Source organism: Pelodiscus sinensis, chromosome 4, assembly GCF_049634645.1.
Source record: "Pelodiscus sinensis isolate JC-2024 chromosome 4, ASM4963464v1, whole genome shotgun sequence".
Classification (NCBI taxonomy): Eukaryota; Metazoa; Chordata; order Testudines; family Trionychidae; genus Pelodiscus; species Pelodiscus sinensis.
Genome location: NC_134714.1, coordinates 102,629,425 through 102,648,923, shown reverse-complemented (window position 1 = coordinate 102,648,923; position 19,499 = coordinate 102,629,425). Strand labels below are relative to the sequence as shown.

General features: G+C 44.0%; 1 protein-coding gene across 19 annotated transcripts in view; it reads left to right on the top strand.

The window, feature by feature from the left end:
* The window catches only part of MICAL2 (microtubule associated monooxygenase, calponin and LIM domain containing 2), a 243,117-nt gene that overhangs the window by 38,403 nt on the left and 185,215 nt on the right, over positions 1–19,499 (top strand). For all 19 annotated transcript variants that reach the window (XR_012903606.1, XR_012903607.1, XM_075927882.1 and 16 more), the window contains exon 2: positions 15,600–15,957. Coding sequence is in view for 17 of the 19 variants with exons in the window: in XM_075927882.1 (XP_075783997.1) it covers positions 15,694–15,957 (264 nt within the window). In the remaining 2 variants the exon portion in view is untranslated. The remainder of the gene's footprint in view (positions 1–15,599; positions 15,958–19,499) is intronic.

Here is a 19,499-nt window from a genome sequence, read left to right as displayed (position 1 = left end):
GTTGCTTGTCGGAGATTATTTCTCCAGTAGATGACTTGAGGGGTGCTGTTTTGCTCTTGGTAGGGCCCAGCGCTTTCTTGATGTCGTCGTACATGCCTCTTGTGTTCCCTGATATGGCTGCTTTCTGGATGTCGTTGCTGAGCTGCTGCCAATATTCGTTCGCACGGTGTCTGGCAACCTGTTGAGCCTTGCTCCTAGTAGCCCTGAGAATTTGTAGGTTCCTCTGGCTTGGTGACCGCTTGTATTCTGCCAGGGCAGCGCGCTTGGCTTCTATGACTGGAATCATCACAGAGGACTTTGCTTCAAACCAGTCGTGCATCTTTGTGGTCCTCTTTCCAAAGGTTGCCAGGACAGTGCGGTGCATTATGTTCCGCAGTGTTTCCCACTTTTCCATGGCAGAGTCTCCTGTCTGTGTGGCGTCAAGTTCCTTCTCAAGCGCTTCTGCGAATTTCTGCGTCAGGTCAGGCTGCGACATCTTGCTGACGTCGATGCGAGGATTTCCTTGTTTCCTTGAACGATGAAACCTCTTCGGGTTCAGCCTGATCTTGCAGCACACTAAGGAGTGGTCTGTGTCGCAGTCAGCGCTGTGATAAGAGCGTACGTGCAGGACGCAATTGATAGCTGAGCGGCGAACTAGTATAAGGTCCAACTGGTGCCAGTGTTTCGAGCGCGGATGTCGCCAGGAGACCTTATGCTGGGGCTTGGTCTGAAAGTATGAGTTGGCGATGCACAGGTTGTAGAAAGCGCAGAGCTCGAGCAGGCGTTGGCCGTTCTCGTTCATTTTGCCGACGCCAAATTTTCCGAGGCACGAAGGCCATGAGTCATTGTCCCCACCTACTCTGGCATTGAAGTCACCCAGAAGGATGAGTTGTTCCTTGTCGGGGATGCTGTTGATGACAGATGTTAGGTTCTCATAGAACCGGTCTTTAGTTTCCAATGTTGCGTTCAGAGTTGGGGCGTATACGCTGACGAGGGTGATAGGGCCTGTGGTGGTGTTGAGACGAAGGGTGAGGAGTCGTTTTGAGCCATTACTGCCTGGTTCTACCATACTCAGTAGGCTATTTTTCACCGCGAAAGCTACGCCATGCTGTCTGGGCTCGTCTGGGGCCTTTTCCTGCCAGTAGAAGGTGTAGTCTTTTTCTTTCAGAATGCCTGAGTCTGCCAGTCGTGTTTCCTGTAGGGCGGCGATGTCTACGTTCAGCCTCAGAAATTCGTTGTTGATGACTGCTGTCTTTCGTAGGTCGTCAATGTCCCATACGTCTTCGGAGAGGCCCGTCAACATTGTACGGACATTCCAACGTCCCAGTTTAAGAGGTGGTCTCTTTCTCAGTGTTTTGTTGCCTGGTGCGATGGTTGCAGCCTGCCGTTCGGAATATTCCTAATCCCCATGCACCCAGTGAGGAAAGCAGACTGTGGCGGGGCAGTACCTGACTGTCTGGGGGCTGCCCAGCTTGAGGCGGGCGGTAACTGCCCAGTGAGACCCGAAGATCCCTCCCACCGTCGGGAACAACCCCTGGCGCCATGCTCTACGCCAATTGATCTGTGGCTTATAACCGGTAAACTGTTGCTCCCCGTGTTGTTTCAGCGCTAGTAGCGCTAGCGAGGCTGGAGTGTCCTCTCCAGGGTTGCGAGATATGTTGGTAGTCGGATACTAGCCAGGGCGATGTAATATGGAGGAACAGGCTATTGCCCACGTAGCGGGTCCCCCCTCTCCACGTTGTCGATGGATCCAAAGGAACAGCAGGGCTGCTACAGTTTGGCATCGGCGCCGTCGCAGGAGTTGCCAGAGCGAGGCTGCAAGCAGCGTCGAACTGTCTTAGGGACTCCGACTCCGGATTTTTCCTCGAGGTTTACTCCTGAAGCCTTTTCCATGGAAGAATATAGCCGCAAGGCAGCGGAGGTTTAAAATCAGGGTTTTCCTTCCCCTAGATGAACTGCCTTCCTAGGCTGACGAGTATCATCTCCCCGAAGCAACTGGTTATAAGGCGCAACCGTGTAGACATACCCTAAATAAACAATTCTAGCTGCTAGAAATTTTTTTGGGGGAAGAGCTTCCTATTGTGCCTTGGCGAGTGTCTCCCTCTCTGAGCTCCTTTAAATTCCCCTACTGGTTCATGCAGGTGGATGGCACTTCTCTTCTCCCTGTCTACAAGGGAGGCCCACATCAAAAATAGTTCAGTTCATCCTACGTTCACAAGCTGCAAACTCTCTAGCAGACTTTTGACTGCCCCCCCTTTTCTGTCACCAGTGTAAGTTTTTGGCTAAGAGTCTGTGATGGAGTGGCATGAAATTAGGGATGTTACAATTCATTTATTTTGGGAAATGTGTACCCGTAGCAGCCCGGGGGCAGGGGTGGGGAGGAGAGGCAGGAGACTGTACAGGAACTGGTACTCATAAGGAGCTAGCTCCTGTGTGCCCTCACTGATGCCTCCGATGCACAGGCAGCAATGTGGGGGGCAAGGAGAGGGCTGAGTATAACAGAGTGTAACCCAGGCTAGCCATTTACACAATCACATCCCTACATGAAATGGGATCTGGAAGCAACTTAACCAAAGACACACTCACTTCAAAGAAGAAAAACACACAAACACCTCAGAGCGTATCTTTTCCTGTATGCTGGAGATGCCCAGGCGTTTGTCTGATTCAAACAAACTTTCAAGTCTGACTGTAAGAAATATGAATTATGGTATTGCTTATATAGCCACTAATATTAATCATTGTTTCATTTTCAAAAATTCTGGGCAAAGCTCCTAGTATATTGCATACAACCCAAGTTCTTTCTATACCATTAACTAACTTTTATGAAATCTTCAATCTAAGCCAACATTTTCAAATCAATATGTCAAAATATAAGCACCTAATCCATGTATAAGTGTCTAAGTAAAAATTATCTGACTTCCAGAGGTGCTAAGCAACTCATTGCCCATTCTGTATGTGTGTGGGGGAGGGGGAGGAAATCAACATTACCCCTCCAAAGCATCCATATAGAGAGACTTCCCACTGGCTTACATGGAACTTGAATTTCACTGCATGTGCTTAAAAAAAAAAAAAAAAAAAAAAGGAGTGACTTTATATTACATACAATAATGACTTCTCCCATTACAGAAAGGACACTCCCCCCCCCCCCCCCCGCCCCAATAGAAAGGATGTGGATGTATTGGAGTAAGTCCAGCAATTTATTCCAGTGTTTTACCATGCTGACAGTTAGGAAGATTTTCCTAATGTCCAACCTAAACCTCCCTTGCTTCAGTTTAAGCCCATTGCTTCTTGTCCTATCTTCAGAGGTCAAGGAGAACAATTCCCTCCCCCCCTCACTCCCGTAACACCCTATTAGATACCTGAAAACCGCTATCATGTCCCCTCTGTTGTCTTTTTTCCAAACTAAGCAAGGCCAATTCTTTTAGCCTTCCCTCATAGGTCATGTTCTCAAGACCTTTAATCATTTGTGTTGCTCTTTTTTGGAGCCTCTCCAGTCTGTCCACATCTTTCCTGAAATATGGTGCCCAGAACTGGACGCAATACTCCAACTGAGGCCTAATCAGTTCAGAGTAGAGGGGAAGAATTTACTTTGCATGTCTTGCTCACAACACTCCTGTTAATGCATCCCAGAATGATGTCGGGGGGGGGGGGGGAAGCAACAGTGTCACACTGCTGACTCATATTTAGCTTGTGGTTCACTATGACATCTACTTCCTAGACAGTCACTGCCCATTCTGTATGTGTGAAACTGATTTGTTCCTTCTTAAGTGGAGTGCTTTGCATTTGTTCTTTGTGGTGTTTACATGCCGGAACAGTGTCTATTGTCTAGACAAGAGTTCCAGATTTCTTAAAAAGTACCCAACTTTAGGGAGTGGGAAGCAGTAGAAGTAATATATATTGATGTTTTTTAAAGTAAGTCTTTTGATGCAACCCCACATGACGTTCTCATAGGAAAACCAGAGAAATGTCTAGACGAAATGACTAAAGTAGGTGCCTATCTGGTTACAAGACCTTACTCACAGTGCACTTATGGTTCCCTGTTAAAGTGAGAGGGTGTATCTAATGGGGTGCCCTGAAGTCCATCCGGGGTGTGATATATTATTTAATGTTTTCATTAATGACTTGAACATAGAATGGAGAGTGTATTTATAAAATTTGAGATGACACCAAGCTGAGAAGGGATGGAAGCACTCCGGAGGACAGCATTAGAATAGTACTGCTAAAAAGGAGTTAGAGCACCCAAATTGAATGAGTGATCGGTGTGATATGTTGTAAAAGGCTAATATCATTCTGGGGTGTATTAATAGAAATGTCATATACAACACAGGAGGTAATTGTCCCATTCTGCTGGGCACTGAGGAGGCCTGAACTGTGGAATACAGTCCAGTTCTCAGTGCCATGTTTTAGAAAAGATGTGGTCAAAGTTGGAGAAAGTCCAGAGGAGAGCAACAAGAATGACAAAGTTTAGAAAATCTGACATAAGATGAAAATTTTAAACATGGTCTGGTGTCTTTCTTTTTTTTAATTGGGGGGGGGGCGCTTAATCTGCATCAGGGAAGACTGAGGTTAGATGGTAGGATAAACTCTCTAACTATAAGGATAGTTAAACTCTGGAATAAGCTTCCAAGGAGATTGTGCAATCCATTGGGAATTTTTAAAAAACAGATTGGACAAATACCTATTAGGGCTAGTTACTTTTACCATAAAGCTGGGGGTTGTACTTGATGATTTCTCGAGGTTCCTTCCAGCCTTACATTTCTTAGTCACTTGGGAACAGTAATTGTTATTACTACCACCTTTTAATTTAGGGTGAACATTGAATGTAGATTGACTATTCATCTTAAAAAGTGTTCAGCTTATGAATCTATAATATTAAATAAATGTGGGCTAAATTTCACTAAAGAAGATGGTTACAGTATTTTAAAGTGCAGTCTATTTAAATCGGTTTTTTAATTAATGGTTACTATAGCTGTAAAATTAGATAAAGCATAAACAAAGGAAATAACTATGCTTCACGTCCAACATAATAAGGACTAGACCAGATCATCATTGGAGGCAACTATTTGTGTAGCGCTGTCTACGGATGTGAACGACTAGTTGACTGTCTGATAAGCAAATGCTTATTGGATAGTCGACACACTAGTTGACTAGTCGCTCCCCCTCCCCTATACACACACACTTGCTGCCTCTATCAGAAAGAGGGGGTGAGCGGAAGAAAAGAGGGTGCTTCAAAGTGGCAGTGCCAAATGGAGCTCGGGGGCCAGATCCCAGGCTTTGTGACACTGCCACTTTGAAATGCTGCTTTGAAATGCTGGGAGTCCCCAGCTGACCCTGGGCTCCACATGGTGCTGTTGCTTTGAAACGCTGGAGGGAGCACGTGGGGAACTGCATGAGTCCCCCGCTGGCCCTGTGCGCCTCTCAGCGCTTTCATCTTTGAAGTGTAGCAACTGCCCTGGGGCTGTTGCTACACTTGAAAGGTGGAGGCGTGCTTATTGACTAATCAAATAATCAATGCAAATTGTATCGACTACTTGTTTAGCCAGTTAATTGAAATTGAACATCCCTAGTGCTGACATCACAAACTGGTTATTAGACTGACGAACTTGCTTGTCCAAACACTGGAACTTGAAGTGAGCAAATCTTAAGTTTTCCAGAAATGCATCAGGATCAATGAAGTGTTACATTCCCATCTCTGAAATAAACGCAGTTTGAATACCTGCTACATTTTCCTTTTTGTAGGAGTTATGGGAAAATTGTACTTTGTCTTCTGGATTCATTTGCAATATTTGGGTCTTCACAGGCCTACTGAGGGTGGACAATGGAGGCAACTTTCCTGGGGTCCTAGTGGTTCAACAGGGCCCAGGACTCCTAGCTGCTGCCACCACTACAATAATGGCAGCTGGAGCCCTGGATCTTAAATCACTGCCAGAGTATCAGGTGGTGCACACTGGGTGGTACTGAGGACTGCTTGGGGAAAACTAGCCTCTTCTGGGAGTGCATAGCTGCCCTCCCCTCCCCTACTTGCTCAGAGGCCTGGCAAGTCTGTTGGCCTGATTGAGTTTCCATCCTTACTCATACAATATTTGGGCCTGCATCAGAGGATGTTGGGACTTTTTGTGTAGGTCAGGACACTTGCATGCATGATGGTTTGCAAATTGAGTTCAGATTCTCTTTGATTTGTGTTCGGACTTGAAGAATGCATCTATGTGTAAATCATGCTAATGCAGTGTGATTTGTCTTCAAGTGACTAAGCCGTGTATAGAAATTTGAGTTTGTCTCTTGCAGTCTCGCCACTAGAGGAGGACTAAGAGCCCCATTGTGGTGGCATGAGTGACATGTATTTCCACAATAAAATTGGAAACAATGATTTGGTATATGAAGAAATAAAATTGGTGTGTACTAAAAGTGTAAGCTGGATACCAAATATTTGAAATGTGCCTAGTTTTGTAGATAAAAATAATGAAAATCCTTTTAATGAAGCTGCAGAATTCTAGTAAACCGAATAGACAGTTCACATGAAAGTATGAAAGTGTGAACTGAAAAGTGTATTCATGCACATACTTTTAGCTATATTTCATTATTGTTGATTCTAGATTAAGCAAGTTAACTGGGCAGAGCAGCACAACTTGGAAGGTTCAGATTTAAAATGTCTCCTACCTCCAGCAAAACAAGCTGATAGTATGTGTGGTAACCTTGTAAGTTCATAAGCACGGTGTCCTGGTAGGAACTGTTTTGAATTCCATACTTGACCACAAAAAATATTTTGCAGAAGTTTTGTGTAGGTCAGCTTTTTATGAAAATGAAAAACAAAACAAACCCAAACCTAACCAATCCAACACCGCCCCCTCTCCCCCCCCCCCAAACCCCACAACTCGCCAATAGATTTAGTTACATATAGAGGAAGAATATTTTATGAGGCTTTGTTCAGAAGTATCTTTGGTCATTGTTGAATTTTAGGCTTGTGTGCACATTGAGCCAAGAGTAAGCAATATTTCAGTCAGTTTAGATTTACTTATTTTAACTAGTTTTCTAAGTGAAGTGAAGAAAGTTTGCTTTGTTGTTATCAGAATAACTTTTAAAAACACTTTTTCTATTATGACAGTTCAGCAAAGAGTGGGTGGAATCAATAATTTTTCTCTAAATATAAATATTTCTATTTAAAACAGTGTCTGTGAAAACAAAATGTCTAATGTAAGTCGACAGTAATTTGGAGAGCCATGCAATGCTGCCAGTTTCACTTGGAAATCTAATTATAATTGTACCAAGCACATACTTTCATGAATCAGGCAACAGAAATTAATTTTCAGAACAGTTGCTGATTGTCCTTCGTCCTGTGCTGATCATAGTATGTAAGTTTAGTTACAACAGAAATAAAGAAACTGTAGGGGATAGCTGAGTTAGTCTGTACAGGATAAACTTAAAAAACAACAACTGGTCTGGTAGCACTTCATGCTCATATGCAGCTTTCCTGGCTCATATTCCTACTCGGGAAATCTGCAGGGCTATAATGTGGTCTTCTAGTCGCACTATATACTATTACCCAGCAGTCTAGGGATTATGTGACCTTTGGAAGAATCATGTTTTATATTCATGATTCTAACAAAACATGTAGATGGTACCATGAGCTTTCGTGGGCACAGCCCACTTCTTCAGATGACCAGAGCTCATGATACTATCTACATGTTTTGTTAGTCTATGAAGTGCTACCAGACCATTTCTTGTTTTTTAAGTTTAACAGAAATAAAGTGGCTTATCCTACACTTTTTTTTTTAAAGGAAGTGGAGAGAGGCCAAAGTAAATGGTTACTACAAATGCTGCAGAATCCATCTCTTTGTGAAGTTTTGATGATGTTTGCTTTAAGGTTAAAAACAAAAACTCCATTGTATCCTGCATGCCTAACTAAAGTCTCAGTACAGAAGTTTACTCTCCTATAAGCATGGAAGAATTAGGACTTTTTTGAAAGTGGAATCAGGATGAATTGTATTGAAATATTTGAAATTTCATCTTTTTTATAATCCACTCAAGAAGTATGTTCACAGATATTAAAAAGAGAGCAACATAAAGTGTATGACTAAGAAATAATTTTTCATTTTAAACAGGTTTTGAATGTATTTTTACCCCTACCCCAATGAAAAATTAAGTAGCAAGGTCAGTTTATAAACTCTGCACACACTCCCTGTATAAAACGAAATAATTGTTTTTATATAATTAAAGTAGTTCTTGTATGGATTGTGCCTATATATTCGTTTTTATGCAGTTCAGTGCCGGTCGTATTCAGGTGTTTTTCAGTAACAAGCTACTGCACTACAAAAGGTGTTGTCTCATGCCGTCAGCTAGAGCTCAGAGACTACTGGTCACCTTTAGATCCCTTTCATTGGGAACTGGAATTTCTCTCATCTGCCTAGGTTATTTTTCTTTATAAAAGCCTAATAGAATCTTTTACCTTCTTCCTCCTTAGCCACCAGGGATGACAAAAGATGCTTCTGCTGGCATCTCACCTGAAAGCTAGCATTTTAAATTATGGGATAGCATAAGGTAGAGTTGTGGGGTTGGCAGCTAAAAGGAGCATCAGCTCTTCTTCATTGTTCCCATTCTTGTGTCCATCCATTGTAGCTGTTGCCTGGAACGATGCCAGAATATTCCACTGTATTGCCAATATTTTAGTAGCGGGCCAAATCCTGGTATGAGACTTAAAATGTATCACCCATTGGGTATGTCTACTCTGCACGCTTATTTTGAAATAACATATTCCAGAATAATTATTCCGAAATAGCTTATTTCAAAATAGCACATTCACACTGCAGGGAAGCCTCAAAATTAGTCCGAGGCAGGCTTCCCTAATGTAGACGTGCTATCTCAATTTAGAGTGCCAGGAGGCACTGGGGAGGAATAACTTAGAATGGCCCTGGTGAGGGGCTATTTCGAAATAGCAGCAGTGGAGTGTCTACACATGCCTTATTTCAAAATAGCTATTTCGGAATAGGCGTTATTCCTTGTAGAATCAGGTTTACAGATTTCAGCATAAGATCTGTTATTTCGAAATTATTTCGAAATAACGGAATAGCTGTGTAGGCGCTCGCATTGTTATTTCAAAATAACGCTAGTTATCTCAAAATAACGGTGCAGTGTAGACGCACCCTTAGTGGACAGTATTCCCAGTCCTCTGCCTGACCAAAAATTACTGAAGGCAGTGGAAGTTCTGAGTCTCAAACAATGGAAAAAATCCCAAACTTTTGTTCCCCTATCTTGCCATGTCCCCAAATTTACCTTTTGGGGAAAAAAGATGTTTAGGTAAGCCTTTGAAACTTCCAACTCTGTTTCAGCTCCAGAATGATTTTCACTTTAAAAGTGCAAAAGCGATGAGGAGTCCTGTGGCACCTTATAGACTAACTGAAGTGTAGGAGCATAAGCTTTCGTGGGCAAAGACCCACTTCGTCAGATGCATGTAGTGGAAATTTCCAGAGGCAGGTATAAATATGCAGGCCAGGATCAGGCTGGAGATGACGAGGTGGATCCAATCAAGGAGGATGAGGCCCACTTCTAGCAGCTGATCTGGAGGTGTGAATTCCAAGAGAGCAGAAGCTGCTTTTGTAGTTAGCAAGCCATTCACAGTCTTTGTTTAACCCAGAGCTGATTGTGTCAAACTTAAAGATGAACTGTAGCTCAGCAGTTTCTCTTTGAAGTCTGGTCCTGAAGTTTTTTTGCCCACAGACAACCCGCCAACCTGAAGCATATTCTCACCAGCAACTACACACCGCACCATAATAACTCGAACTCAGGAACCGATCCTTGCAACAAACCTCGGTGCCAACTCTGCCCACATATATACACCAGCAACACCATCACAGGACCTAACCAGATCAGCCATACTGTCACTGGTACATTCTCCTGCACATCTACCAACGTAATATATGCCATCATGTGCCAACAATGCCCCACTGCTATATACATCGGCCAAACTGGACAGTCCCTACGTAAAAGAATCAATGGACACAAATCTGATATTAGGAATGGCAACACACAAAAACCTGTAGGGGAACACTTCAATCTTCCTGGACACACAATTGCAGATCTAAAAGTAGCCATCCTGCAGCAAAAAAACTTCAGGACCAGACTTCAAAGAGAAACTGCTGAGCTACAGTTCATCTTTAAGTTTGACACAATCAACTCTGGATTAAACAAAGACTGTGAATGGCTCGCTAACTACAAAAGCAGCTTCTGCTCTCTTGGAATTCACACCTCCAGATCAGCTGCTAGAAGTGGGCCTCATCCTCCTTGATTGGATCCACCTCGTCATCTCCAGCCTGATCCTGGCCTGCATATTTATACCTGCCTCTGGAAATTTCCACTACCTGCATCTGACGAAGTGGATCTTTGCCCACGAAAGCTTATGCTCCTACACTTCAGTTAGTCTATAAGGTGCCACAGGACTCCTCGTCGCTTTTGCAGATTCAGACTAACACGGCTACCCCTCTGATACTTTAAAAGTGGTGATGCATCCAGACACAAGGAGAGTCTGCAACCAAATATTTCCCTGTAGGTTAGTGGAGTTTTCTTTTCCTCTTATATAATTAAAAGCATCTTTGATGGTATTGAGTAGTATACTTTTGTCTGTGGTTAGGAATTGTTCCATTTAACCCCATGGACAGGCATAATTTCTAGTGAGCGCAACATGTTGAGTGTCCAGGGGTATGTCTACACTACCACCCTAGTTCGAATTAGAGTGGTAATGTAGGCAACCGGTGTTGCAAATGAAGCCCGGGATTTGAATTTCCTGGGCTTCATTTGCATTTTGCCGGGCGCCGCCATTTTAAAATGTCTGCTAGTGCGGACTCCGTGCCTCGTGTAGCCGCGCGGCACGGAGTCTGCACTAGCGGACATTTAAAAATGGCGGCGCCCGGCAAGATGCAAATGAAGCCTGGGAAATTCAAATCCCGGGCTTCATTTGCAACTCTGGTTGCCTAAATACCCCTATAGAGATAGCAGTGAACGGCAGGAACATGCTGTCTGAAGAGGATCAGTATTTCCTCTTCTCTGCACTGCGTACCCTCAGAGCAATATAATCTTCATTGTCTGTCAACATCGTGCTTACACCAACATAATGCCCATGCCAATAATAGACCCGTGGTGTTTTCAGTAGCAATCTGGAATTCACAGTAACCAGAGTCTCTTGCTCTTCATGTCCTGTAAACCACAAATTGTGGCTCTTCTTAAAAACTTGACCTCTGACATGATTAACATGTGTCTGCTGAAATTTCATGTAACCCATGCTAAATAGTTTTAGGATTATTTTGGAAACTGACTGGCCTAAAGGGATTGGGGTGAAGTTTAGTCAGGACAATGGGAAAGCCTCACTTTTTATGGAGTTCCAGACTTCCACTCAAAGCTACATGAAAGGGACAGGAGTCCCAGGGCATCTGTGTAAAGGGGTTGTCTACCTGTGCTGCTTCTGATACCCTATCTCTCTCCTCAACAGTATGCCTTCTTATCAAGTCATGTTGGTGCTGGGTCCCACTACCTGCCAGTGCCTCTTACCTTTTTCCATTCCCTTTCCAAAGGGAGGATAGAAGGCACAGAGGGTAGGTAAATATTAGCTCATCTGTTGGCATTTTTAGAGTGGAGTTTTCCCCCTGATGCCAGAAGGAGACATGGTGCATAGAATGACTAGTTCCTAGGACTCCACCCCATCTGCCAGAGATCCTTCTCTTCATTCTCCTCCTGAAGATCCCTTCCCATACCGTAGTTACATTGTATTTGGGTGCTGCTTAAGACTGATGCCACACCTCTGGCACTATTCCTTTCCACCCTTCCTTCCTTTAACATTCCATCTGCACCAGTGCTTGTAGTGCCAGAGGTGGGCACTACGAAACTAGTCTAGAATCTTGCCTCTTTCCGCTGGAGTGAGTGTGACTGTGACAAAAAGCCCATGTGTTCATAAAAGATGAGGGAATCAGATTCTACTCAACTCTTTAATAAAAAAAAAAAGGCAGATGGAATCAAAACGTGTTTGGAACTCACTTGGTCTTAAGAGGCTCACCCAACTCAAGGAAACTCTCTAGATTGGCCAAGCACTAAATTTATTGTCTTGTACCTCTCGTAGAGGCTGATTTCTTCTCCTGTTTGCTAAGAACCAAGAGTCCATGGAAAGTGCCTCTTTCCTTTAGATTAATTGAAGTCTACAGAAAATCAAATACCACTAATGTCTGAGGTGCTCTGGAGTGCAGTCTGAATGTGTCAGTAAGTAGTACAATGTAAAAGGGCTTCTTCCAAATATTCTGGTGATTGCTTAGATGAGAAGTTATTGATGATCATGGTGGCACACTGACCATTCTCCAGGGACAGACAGGAAAAAGTCATAAGGTTTTTGCTGTAGGAAGCTAACACTGGCAGAGGCTGGAAAATTTAGAGTTATCTTGGATGAAACTAAGTGGGTGGCTAAAGGAGTATCACTCATCTGTTAGTTTTCGCTTGTTTCCCTATGCTGACTTTTATATATCGTGGGTGTATTTTGAGAATTTAACCGTTAATCACCTTGGGCTTGAAAGTACTGAGTGGGAATGGAAGGTTCCTAGCAGAGATGAGAGCCTCTGAAAGCCGAAGCAAGGAAAAGATTGTTTTTCGCTTCATGAAGCCCTTAAAAAATGAACAGGGAACATACCACAAATGAGGATCTGAGACTGGAAAACAAAATTGCCTATCTTATTTTTGGCAACATGTAATCATGGCAATGCATCCAAAAAAAGGTACAACACTCAATGCTGGAAATGCATTATACCCTAAAATGGCAACAGAATGATGTAAAAGCAAAGGCTATTTTAAGCATGGTCACAAAATATAAGTATTCCAAAAGATTCCCTGTTTCTTCCCATAGGAGTGTTTATAGGTTGCATATATTCATTTATGTTGAAAGAATGCAAGATTTATATGATGGGTCTCCTTTTAATTTAAATACATTGATTATGTTGGCTTCTTTTGTTTAAAGTAAATGTGTGTAGAGAATGATAAAAGTGCATCTGTGAAGGCCATTTTAGTCATTTATTTTAAAGCTAAAAGCCAACTGATGGGGGTCCAAGTAAAATAATTAATTATGTGGGAGATCAAACACACATACCAAAGCAACTTTGTTTTGAATGGGAGGTGATGCATTAATAGCAGGAAGAAGGGACTATGACAGGCCCCACTTAAAACTGGGGACTTGAGTCCAGCTAAGCTCTTGCCAATTGTAAGCAGCTAAATCATTTATCTTAATGCTTTTGGGAATCTAAACTTTTTGTCCTTGGATGACTTTTAGTGGGGAGTGTCTGAAATTCAGAATGAGGGGTTAAAATGGGATCTGTGAGTGACCCAACAAAGTTATTTTAGTATTTGAGGTATCTTTCTCTTATCACAACTCTGTAGTATTTATTCTAATTACTGCATATGGTTTGACCATGAGGAATACCTTACTAGGAAGGGCCCATAGGGATAGCATGCACACTCTATTACAGTATTAACACACACAGCGATGACTCTCTCATTGCATGAATTGAATCATTTTAAAATAATGATGTGCAAAGAATTCAGGATTAACTCCCTTGGCCTAAGAGTCCTACTGTAGATTCTTTCTCATTCAAGTGTGGTTCATATGGGTGTTGGAAGAGTGGAGTAGGTCTTCAGAATTTCAGTTCTGAAGTAGCAAGACTTGATGCTCCAGTCATCCTAAATATTTCTGTGTGCAACTTATGACAAGAGGAACAGAATCCTCCTGCTGAATCTGTGGTGTTCTGGATTAGTTGTGTACAAATGCCCTAGCTGTAACTGGACATCTTTCTTTTAAATAATGTTGACTTATGGCTGGTTCCCAGAGACTAAGGACTCTGACTGCAGTTGTGGTTGAGGGTTGATTCTGAAGAATTAGTGTGTGAAGCCTTCAGAAAGGTATGATTCCTAGCTAGCAGACTAAGGCCAAAAATAACTGTTGTTAGACAAATGTGGTAGTATTTTAGGGAGAATAAATTGTCCTTGAAACCAGTGCATCTGAGAATGTTTTAGGATATTCATAGTGGTTATTATGAAATAAACTGATGCTGAGCATTAGATTAATAAGAATGGCCATAGTGGGCTAGACCATCTATGGCCATAGTGGGCTGGTCTATCTAGCCCAGTATCCTTTTGTCTTACAGTGGCCAATGCCAGGTGTTTCAAGGGAATCCAGAATAGGTAATAGTCAAGTGATCCATCTCCTGTTGCCCATTCCCAGCTTCTGGAAATCAGAGGCTTAGATCCTGCAGAACAGGGGTGGGCAAAATGGCCTCTGTGGGGCGGATCCATCCACCAAGCAAGTTGATCCAGCTCACAGAGGCCCTGCCACTCCCTCCTCCGCCAGGCCAATCAGGGCCTGGGGGCGGGGGAAGCCCGCAAAGTCTCCTCCTGCCCTGCCACCACACTGCAAGGACTGCATGGTACTTAGAAGCACCGTGTGCTCCTGGCAGGGGGGAGGAGACTTTGTGTGCGTCTCCCCATCCCCAAGTCCTAATTGGCTTGGAGGCAGGGGGAATGTGCAAAGTCTCCTCCCGCCTGTGAGGGGTGCAGTGCTCCTTGCAGGATGGGGGCAGGGTGGGAGGAGACTTTGTGTGCTCCCCTCTGCCCTCAGGCCAATCAGGGCTTGGAGCAGGGGGAAGAACATGAAGTCTCCTTCTGCCCTGCCAGGGGCTCAGCACTTAGGCTACGTCTTAGGCTTCCTTTGTTGACCGTGCTGCGTCTAGACTGCCGCGCTGTGCCGGATCAGCTGATCGTCGGCACAGCGTGGCGGCCATTTTTATTTTAATGAAGCGGGCATTATTTAAATTCCTGCTTCTTTGACTATGCCGAATAAACTATTTTACATGGCTCCATTGACGGAGCCATGTGGTCTAGATGTAGCCTTAAAGTCAACTGCCAGATGCTGCTCAGCTGGCAGTTGACTCTAAGTGCAGCGCTCCCTTGCAGGGCGGGGGCAGGGAGCGAGAGACTTCACGTGCTCCTTCTCCTCCCACCCCCTGATTGACCTGGAGACAGCACGCAAAGTCTCTTCCCACTGCCAGGGGCATGGGCCCCCAGAGGGAACCACCAGATGTTCAGAAAAGCTAGTGGTTCTCTCTGGGGGGGAAGGCTTTGCTTACTCCCTCACCCCCAGATCAATCAGGCTCTGTGGGTGGGGAATCATGGAAAAGTCCTGGTCCTGCCCCCTTGCACCTGAGGCCCTGCCCCTTCCAGGGTGGCTCTGGGCCACTTCAAAAATTTCTGAAGGGGCCCCGGTCAAAAATTATTGCCTACCCCTGCTGCAGAGCATGGTTTTGCATCCCTGCTGACTAGTAGCCATTAATGCACCTCTCCTCCATGAACATATCTAGTACTCTTTTTTTTTTTTTTAAACCACCTTATACTATTGGTATTTACAACACCCTTATTGCATAATTTTATTTATAATTTCTATAAATGGTGTATTTGATGCCGTTATTAACTTTATTCTGTACTTTGGCTCATTTGGGGAAGCCTTTCATTTCTATGTGCTTTGTGTCTAGCTGGTTTTAAATATGATTGAGAAAGTTGTGATTTTCAATGTGCTGAAAATGTTAATTTGATTCTTTTTTTTCCCCTAGGTAAAATATTCTTGTAAGTACTTGATAGTGTTTATCACCTGCGTCAGGTCACCATAGCTCAAGTTTAGTCCTTTGTGTACATGGTGCTCAGAACATGGAGGAAAATGATGATGAAAAACACAGCCAAGGTGGCCAGATGTTTGAAAACTTTGTACGAGCATCAACATGCAAAGGTACCATTCAGGCCTTTAATATCCTCACCTGTCAGCTGGAACTAGATCCATTGGACAACAGAAATTTCTATACTAAATTGAAGTCAAAGGTGACCAGCTGGAAGGCCAAAGCTTTGTGGAATAAACTTGATAAAAGAGCAAGTCATAAAGAATATAAGCGAGGAAGATCTTGTCTGAACACTAAGGTGAGTTGAGAACTTCAATTTCTGATTTAGAACAATTTTTAATTGCCAGATTTTGTTACCAAAGATAAACAATTATGCATAGTATAAATGATTTTCTTACACAGCAAATGAGTTATCTAAAGAGCACTTACTGAAACATGGAAATCTTACTTGTCATTTGGCATTGACTCCTTGTTTCTAGCTATGAAACTACAATAATTGTAAATACTTTCTTATTGTTGCTTTTGGATACAATTACTGTGGTTTTCCCACTAATGTTACATGGTTTCAAGTAAAGATGCAAATATAATTTAAAAAGTACCCATTTGAACTGTTATAATTGGTTACCCATTTAATATATATCCCTAGTCAGCACTCTCTCCTACACACTGTCATGGTGAGGGAAGGACTGGAGAGACTATCACATGATCCAGGGTTGTTATAGTGGTGAGGACAACCTGTCATGTGGACCAGGAGGTGTCATAGTGGCACCAGGTGCCACTATCAATGACCCAGACTCCCTCAGTGCATCACAGGACTTTGGCCAGTTTAAATTCTGCACAAAATATGTAAAGTTCTGCAAGTTGTGTTTGTCAGTAAATAAAAGCAGAGGCTCTAGCATAGTAGTGGGATCAACCTGTAGCAACCCCCTCCCCATCCCCAGGACACAGACTCCTCAGATAGGATGCATCTATCCGTGACACAGCACATGTCCTGGATCTACACTGAAAACACCCTGGAGAGCTGCCCCTCTGTGCCAGGTGTACCAATTGTGGGACAAGCAGGACCCTAGTTTGAAGGGGCTATGTGTTTGAGATCCAGGTGTGTGGTGAGAGGAGTCTGTGTGGGGCAATCTAAGTGCAGGCAGCTCACTGAGTGGGGGGTCAAGGTCTGGAAGGATCTGGGTGCACAGAGACTCATTGTGAGGGTTCCAGGTGGAGATGGTTGGGGGTTAGAAGAGCGAGCTGGGTACTGGGGGAATGGGTTTTGAATGGGTCTTGATGGAGTGGGAGTTGGATGGAGCTAGTTGGGGGTCATGACATGGAGGTCTGGTTGTGAAGGAAGAAAGGAAAGCAGCAAAATATACACCCTGGGCTTCAGAAAATCAGACTTTTACTCCCTCAGAGAATAGATGGGCAGGATATCTTGGGATGCTTACATGAAGGGGAAAGGACTCCAGGATAGCTGGCAGTATTTTAAAGAATCCTTACTGAAGGCCTAAGAACAAATCATCCTGGTGCGCAGAAAAGCCAATTTTGTAGGCGACCAGATTGGCTTAGAAGTAAAATCCTTGGTGATCTTAAACAAAAAATGGAAGCTTACAAGAAGTGGAAATTTGGACAGATGACTATGGAGGAGTATAAATATATTATTCGAGAATGCAGAGGTGTAATCAGGAAGGCAAAAGCACAATTGGAATTGCAGCTAGCAGGGGATGTGAAGGATAACAAGAAAGGTTTCTATAAGCATGTTAGCAATAAGAGGGTGATCAGGGAGGGTGTGGTGCCCTTACTGGATGAGGGAGGTAACCTAGTGACAGATGATGTGGGAAAACCTGAAGTACTCAATGCTTTTTTTGGCCTCTGTCTTCACAGACAAGGGCAGTTCCCAGACTACTACACTAGGCAACACAGTATGGGAAGGAGGTGGGCAGCCCTCAGTGGAGAAAGAACAGGTTAAGAACTATTTAGAAAAGCTAGACATACACAAATCCATGGGGCTGGGTTTAATGCATATGAGGGTATTGAGGGAGTTGGCAGATGTCCTTGCAGAGCCTTTGGCCATTATCTTTGAAAACTCGTAGAGATTGGGAGAGGTCCTGGATGACTGGAAAAAGGCAAATGTAGTGCTCATCTTTTAATAAGGGAAGAAAGACAATCCAGGGGACTAAAGACCAGTCAGCCTTACCTCCGTCCCCGGAAGGGATCCTCAAGGAATCCATTTTGAAGCATTTGGAAGAGGGGAAAGTGATCAGGAATAGTTAACATGGATTCATGCCTGACCAACCTGATTAGCTTCTATGATGAGGTAACTGGCTCTGTGGACATGGGGAAGTCAGTGGATGTGATATATCTTGATTTTAAAAAAGCTTTTAGTATGGTCTCCCACAGTATTCTTGCCAGCAAATTAAGGAAATATGGATTGGATAAATGGTGGCTGGAAAGCTGGCTAGATTGTTGGGTTCAGTGGGCAGTGAGCAACGACTCGATGTCTGGCTGGCAGTTGGTTTCAAGTGGAGTGCTCCAAGGATTGGTTCTAGGGCCGGTTTTGTTCAACATCTTTATTAATTACCTAGATGAGAGGATGGATTGCACCCTCAGCAAGTTTGCAGATGACACTAAGCTGGGGGAGAGGTAGATACGTTGGAGGGCAGGGATAGGGTCCAGAGTGACCTAGACAAATTAGAGGATTGGGCCAAAAGAAATCTGATGAGATGGAAGAATCCCAAATATTGTTATAGGCTGGGGACTGAATGGCTAAGAAGCAGCTTAGCAAAAAAGGACCTGGGGATTACAATGGATGAGAAGCTGGATGAGTCAACATTGTGCCCTTGTAGCCAAGAAGGCAAATGGAATATTAGGTTGCGTTGGTAGGAGCATTGCCAGCAGATCTAGAGAAGTGGTTATTCCCCTTTATTCAGCACTGGTGAGGCCACATCTGGAGTACTGTGTCCAGTTCTGCGCCCCCTCCCCCTCCCCCGCCCACTACAGAAATGATGTGGATGCATTGGAGAGGGTCCAGTGGAGAGAAACCAAAGTGATTAGGGGGCTGGAGCATATGACTTATGAGGCGAAGCTGAGGGATTTGGGCTTATTTAGTCTGCTGAAGAGAGGAGTGAGGGGGGATTTGATAGCAGCCTTCAACTTCCTGAAGGGAGGTTCCAAAGAGGATGGAGAGAGGCTGTTCTCAGTAGTGACGGATGGCAGAACAAGGAGCAAAGGTCTCAGGTTGCAGTGGGGGAAGTCTAGGTTGGATATTAGGAAAACTGTTTCCCTAGGAGGGTGGTGAAGCACTGGAATGGGTTACTTAGGGTGCTGGTGGAATCTTCATCCCTACAGGGTTTTAAGTCTCAGCTTGATAGAGCCCTGGCTAGGATGATTTAATTGGGTTGGTCCTGCTTTGGGCAGGGGGTTGGACTTGATGACCTCCTGAGGTCTCTTCCAGCCCTAGGATTCTATGTGAGGGTTAAGGGTTCTGCACTCAAATCACTGATCAGGGATTTGAGTGTAGGGAGCTGAATCAGGAATGGTTTGGGTGGGGAACCAGAGGCAGAGGATCTGTGGGTAAGGGGGTTCCAGATGCAGAGATTGAGGTTCAGTGGGAGACAGTTCTGAATGTACTGGGTGAAGCTTGCCAGGAATATATGGGTTTGGGAGGCTCCAGGTGCACAAGGATTGGGTGGATGGGGGAGCAGCTCCCTTATAGTGTGTCCTTCCCCCAGCTAAGAAGAGAGCCAAGCAGGAAGCCTGGCAGGATGCTTTTCTTCATGCAGCTGGGGGAGGTTTCTGGGGATGGGTCTGACCCAACCCTAACTACTCCTTGCAGGGGAAGAAGAAGCCTTA